General features: G+C 32.4%; 1 protein-coding gene across 1 annotated transcript; it reads right to left on the reverse strand.

Annotated features, from left to right (window-relative positions):
- Positions 1–1,535: 1,535 nt before the first annotated feature.
- On the reverse strand, positions 1,536–4,797 carry LOC105973817 (uncharacterized). The gene is made up of 5 exons (XM_012998869.2): positions 4,639–4,797; positions 4,268–4,370; positions 3,850–4,156; positions 3,266–3,393; positions 1,536–2,205 (listed from the first exon to the last, which is right to left on the reverse strand). The coding sequence occupies exons 2-5, from the start codon at positions 4,343–4,345 to the stop codon at positions 1,741–1,743; spliced, it is 978 nt and encodes a 325-aa protein (XP_012854323.1). The 5' UTR covers positions 4,346–4,370; positions 4,639–4,797; the 3' UTR covers positions 1,536–1,740.
- Positions 4,798–5,728: the final 931 nt, after the last annotated feature.

Below are 5,728 nucleotides of genomic sequence, written 5' to 3' on the forward strand. Positions count from 1 at the left end.
TTAACGGCAAATAATTAAGTTTGTAACTTATGTAGATGACAAATTATTATGTAACACGCACATGACATTGTTCTTTTCTTTGGGGTTTATTTATTTTTCTAGGTTAGTTTAATGGTAAGCATGGCTTTTTCTTTCAAATTGTTTTTTTATGGATAAGTTGACTCAAACTAGACTTCGAACAAGGGATACTTATATATTTCCCATTAAATAAAAAATGTTAAAAAAAAAAATAAAAAAAAAACTATGATGTGTCAAGTCGCCTAAATTATTAATTATCAAATGAGGTATAAACAAATTGCAATGTTGATGAGTAATTATTTTAATAAGGCCTTTAAAATACAAGTATCTATGAAAGGCCCATGAAGAAGTCTCACCGTATCAAATTTTAAAACCGTTTGGCTAAGATTATTTTAAATAATTGATATTTTTTTCTGATAAATTATTTTAAGAGTTGATAAATTATTTCATCTTATTTTAAAAATTAAATTTTAAAGTATTCGAATAATGATCTTATAAGCAATTTTTATATATTATAAGATCTTAAATAAAAATGTGGGGGTAAAAGTACTTTTCGAAAAGAAATTACTTAGGTGGTGTTTGCAAATGCTTTTTGAAAGTGATTATGCGGTTTTTTTTTGCTCATAATCTGTTTTTAGGTGTTTGCAAAATCAACTTTTGCTTTTGCTTCTCTTAAAATAATCTGCTTTAAGCTATTTTTTTAAAAGCATCTATAACCCTGCTTTTTCAATTTTAGTTCATTTTCCGAAATATTTGCAAACACCCCCAACTTTTAGAAACAAGCACTTAAAACTAACTTAAATCACAATCGTTAACTTCTGCTTTTAAATAATCATTTGCAAACACCACCTTACTCTGCACCAGCTGTTTTCCAGAATTTTCAAAATATTTTTTTTATGTACATACAAAAAAATTCAATTTCAATTATGAAGAAGCATTAGTAAAATTCTGTGTATGTGTGTGTGGTGTGTGTGTATATATATATCCAATTATAAAGATTTATTTTCCAGAAATTAATTGTTGCACAAAATGAGTCTCCCACGATTGTACCTGTGAATGTCACTGTGGATATTGAACAAATCATGCAATATTTATTTGGTGATGAAACAGCGCACGTGCGCCAACAGAGTTGGGAACTGGCCATGTGATTTGAAGGTATTCTCATTATTCGATACCATAATAATAATGAAATGTGCGAATAAGAGATTATTGCATTTACCACCCCTATATTTCTCTAATTGCTAAAAGAACCCCTTGTCTTTTTGTGAATAGCAAAAACCTCCCTACAATTCAATTTAAACTACCACCTAAGAACGTTGTGCGCTAAACAAATGCATTATAAGGAGATTTTTGCTAATACGAATAACACAGGGAGTTTTTTTGGCGATTCGATATAATACAGGGGGTACTAAATGCAATAAACTCGAAATAATAAACATGAAGATGATGATATACTCTATATTTTTACCTGGTGGTTGCTGTTGAACCAAAAGGACAAGGAAGAAAGACTCCAGCCATTTTCATCTCAAATTTCAGAAGCAATATATGTATACCACAATTTTAAAATACGTCAAAATCGAGCATTTAGAACAAGAGAAACATTGCCCTAAAAAGTTGGGTTAGACAAGTCACTAAAAACCGTTTCCCTATTTTTCCTATCAGATCAAAATATAAGAATTCAAAAGCCATTTTACCTCACAATAATCTTTGCGTAATCTGCAGCTAATCTTTCCAGCTTTCCTTACTAAACTTTCTCGAAGCCATACCTTTGGAAGAAAGGCTCGGAGTGAGAGGTAATGAAGGTGTCTTCGGTGCTTCTTCATCGTCCCAGCTGTCATCCCAGCTGTCATCCCAGCCCTTGATCTCACCTGGCTCGATTCTGCTGCCATGAGAAACGGGTAAATCCATATCCAGCTTCTGGTATTTGGGTACTTTTCTTGCGAAATACTTTATACCTAATTTGGTGCACACGAAAACTGATAGTGCGACTATTAGTAGTGCAGCCACAATTAACAGAAATGCAGTGGATAAAGTCGGGTTAAAGATATTGGGTTTTGGGGGTTCGTTGGAATGGTCGATTTTGTTTTTCCCCAATAATTGGTCTCTGATGTTGAGACTGCAATTGCCGTGTCCTGCTGTGAGTATGATGATGTGGCCATTTTCGATGCCAGTGATGGAAACCTTGACCTGGAAATAATACACAATTCAGAACCAGTGGTAAGGAAAACATGCATAAGTAAAGGACTCAGATATTATCTAATACAGTATACAAGTACTTCATATATGCAGCTATTAGAAAGAAAGGAGAATGCACTAATATAGGTTTGTTGCTTTTCTTGGAATTTCTTGGAAATGAAATATTGTTTAAGTTGTGCCGGTAAATAAAGGGACGTCTAAATGCTACAAGAATCATTAATCACTTTTTCTGAAGTTTTACTAATATGTATTATAAATATGAGTGAGATAATATGGACTTTTACTAATATATATGTATTATAAATTAAATCAAATTTATGACAAACTGGAAATGAAAAGGAGAACCCATAATAGCTCAACATACTTAAGCATTATTAAGAACATGAAAAAAGATTTGCCTTAATCTAGATGATATTCACCCGCTGGCTGCTTGTTCCTTATTAACTGAAAACTGAAAGCTATCAAACGGTACGAGATATAAGGCACGGAAAGAATGCATGAAGGCGGCGTAAGGTCAAATGAAGGCTAACCGCGTATGTTATAACTACGGTTCCGTACCAACCAAAATACAAGACAAGGCTTGTGTCACAGGACTAGGTAAAAGAAATATATGACTCGGGAATAAAAGTTGCCCCTAGTGAAAATGGCAATAACGCAACGGCATTTAGCATGGACTAAAAAATTGAGCCGATCACATAAAAATCATATTTCTCCATTATAATTTGGACCAAAGAAAATTATACGAACAGACTCAAAAGGATGGAAGAAAGTCTAATTTAAAACCGTTTCGGTGCCTGTAGGTGTCGACAAATAAGCCAAGGTGACCACATGCTTTATGTCTTGTATTTGGACAACGACGTGATCCACTTCATATTTGCATGATTTTAAATTAAGAATATTAACCACGTTACTTAGCAAAACTGAAAACTCAGACTGATATAACATTCAAATCCAAGAAAATAGTTTCTACTTGACCACCTTTTATATGACAATAAGATACGAGCAATATAAACCTCATGAATGGATGAGAATTAGGGAATACAGTATATACCTCGGTATCTTTCTTCTCTTCCAGCTCGATCTGATTTTTCTCTAGCTGAACTAAATCAGGAGCTGAAATATTAATGCTGAGGGAGCCTTTTCCCATGTTTTGAATCAAAAGCGAAAGGGCCGGAGATTCTGAGAAAGAAAGAGTGAACTGTCGTCATCCTGTTCACACCCAAATAGTTATCATGTTTGTATTTAGTAAGCACACACATTCATAAATACTAGATATGCACGATTACATTCATCGCTCAATCCTCTATCAAGATAAATTTAAAATTTTTAATTCAACTTAATGCAAGATTAAAGAGACAAAGAATTGGACTCTAATTAAGAACGAAAGTACTACTTGCTAATAACCATGGCAAAATAAACCCAACAAACGTAAATCATCTTTCAGAAATATTAGAAGAATAAAAAGAAATAACAAAGGAATCCACAACCTAGTATCATCAACCACGAGCTAATCTCTCGACTTAAACTGAGAAATACAGAGATGCAGTAATAAATATTGCGAATTTAAGCAAGTATACTCGAAAAATCATCAATTAACACGAGAATGAACTTGATAAGAAAAGCAATTGGGTGTACCATTCCCGGGAACTCTCAAACAAGCAACGAACGTCTTGTCATCATCCGTACAACGATTTGAAGACGAATCACATTTTTCTATTAAAGGTACCAAACTCGCCCCATTTGCTTCCTTACCCAACCCGGAATCCGACCCATCGTTCTCCTTTATCTCCTCTTTCTTCTGCCCATTCTCCCCTCCTTTCGACACCAACTTCTCTTTTGATTCATTCTTATCTAAGTCACCGCCCTCATCCTTCTTCGTATGGTCAACTATTTCATTTACTGTACCATTACCAACACTATTTTTTGTACCCCCAACATTTCCCTAACAGTACAAATTACCATATTTTAGTAAACAACACAAAAAAAAAAAAAAAAACTAAATTGTTTCCATAAACCACCAACAATAAATACCAGATTTTGACGATTTAATTACCTCCGAATCTGCAGTTCCACAAAAACAAACGACTGATGCTGTAAGTACAACCACCAGAAGCGCAAACTTAATCTTCATCTCCTCCCTTCACTGATTAAACGATCTGAAAATTAAGTAAAAACGCAGTCAATCAACAAAAGTAACTACGAAACCAGCAAATAATCACGAAGTAATAACCTAACATCTACTTTTTCCGATTAACTGATTTAATCGGCGAATTGATTAACTAATCTGTACAAACAAAACTTTATACAATCGTTAATATCGAAACACTGAAGATAAATAGAAAGAGAAAAAATCGACGAAAAATAGCTAGGGTTCGTAAATCGTTGTGTATCTATATGTATGTATACAAGTATAAAGTATTTCACCTGTATGTACAATGAGGAGACCGTTATATGATCTGTAGAAATGAAAGGGAAAAATGGGGAAGAAAGCATCGGAATTTTCCAAGTTAGCAGAGAAGAGCAAGATGAGTCAACTTAGTTGACTGGTAAAATAGCTAGGGTAGTATTTGGAAATGGTTTTTTGGTTGATTATTATTATTTATTGATTGTTATTGTTTATTTTTTGAAAAATATGTATCGTTGAGGAAGAAATTGAGAATAAAAATAATATTGATTTTATGTAAGAAAAAACATTGTAGGAGTGAAGTTATTTGAGAAAGATCGGAGAAAGATTATCCACTATAGCTGTCACTGAGTAAACATCAATTCTCGTATAATAGTTTGCAAATTATACGACAGACGCAATACATACTAGATTAATTATGTGTGACAAGTTCGACCTATCAACCATTTTTAAGAAAAATTCGAACTTGGGTCAGTTGAATATATTTAAAAAAATTACTTGATCATGTATAGAGATTGTTACAAGGGTAAAATCACTTTTATCTCTATACTTTTTTTTAAAAAAAAATTCCTTATTTGTTCAATTATAATTTCTTTTTCTTTATGCTATTTCAGCTACAATTTCCACTGATCATAGGAATAATATAACAAATTAAAATAAAAATAGAATACACTCAGTAACAAATATTTAAAAAAGAAAAAAAAAAAAAAAAGTACTTTCTGGTGTCTTCCTAATGTTTCATGGGCTGAGTTATTAAAGAATATGACATGAATTATTTTGGCCCAATTAGAACTAAATACGATTTTCTTCAGCCCACTTTAGGTTGAAATTTTTTATATTATTACTTTTTAAAAATATAAGTAAGGCGGGAAATGAAATCAAACTATTTGATACTCGTTTAGAGTTTGTTAGTTAAAAGTTCGTTGTTTTTGGTTTGTTATCTTCATGAATCAAGTTTGAACATCTTTATTTTCGTTTGATAAACTATGAAGTTCGAGCTCAGTTATAAGATAAAAGACGGCGTTTATTTTATTTTCATGCATCAAAATAAAATTACTTTTTCATGATTAGCATCTAGGAAAGTAACAGTAGAAAAAATAAAAGCCCAAA

The sequence above is a fragment of the Erythranthe guttata genome, chromosome 1 (assembly GCF_056151865.1).
Source record: "Erythranthe guttata isolate IM_541 chromosome 1, IM_541, whole genome shotgun sequence".
NCBI lineage: Eukaryota > Viridiplantae > Streptophyta > Magnoliopsida > Lamiales > Phrymaceae > Erythranthe > Erythranthe guttata.

Bases quoted from the DNA above. Each gene is read 5' to 3' on its own strand.
- LOC105973817 (XM_012998869.2), bottom strand. From the start codon at position 4,345: ATGAAGATTAAGTTTGCGCTTCTGGTGGTTGTACTTACAGCATCAGTC. The intron at 4,157-4,267 runs GTAATTAAATCG...TTGTACTGTTAG, and splicing joins GTGGAACTGCAGATTCGGAG to GGAAATGTTGGGGGTACAAA. The intron at 2,206-3,265 runs GTATATACTGTA...TATTATTTCCAG, and splicing joins AAGAGAAGAAAGATACCGAG to GTCAAGGTTTCCATCACTGG.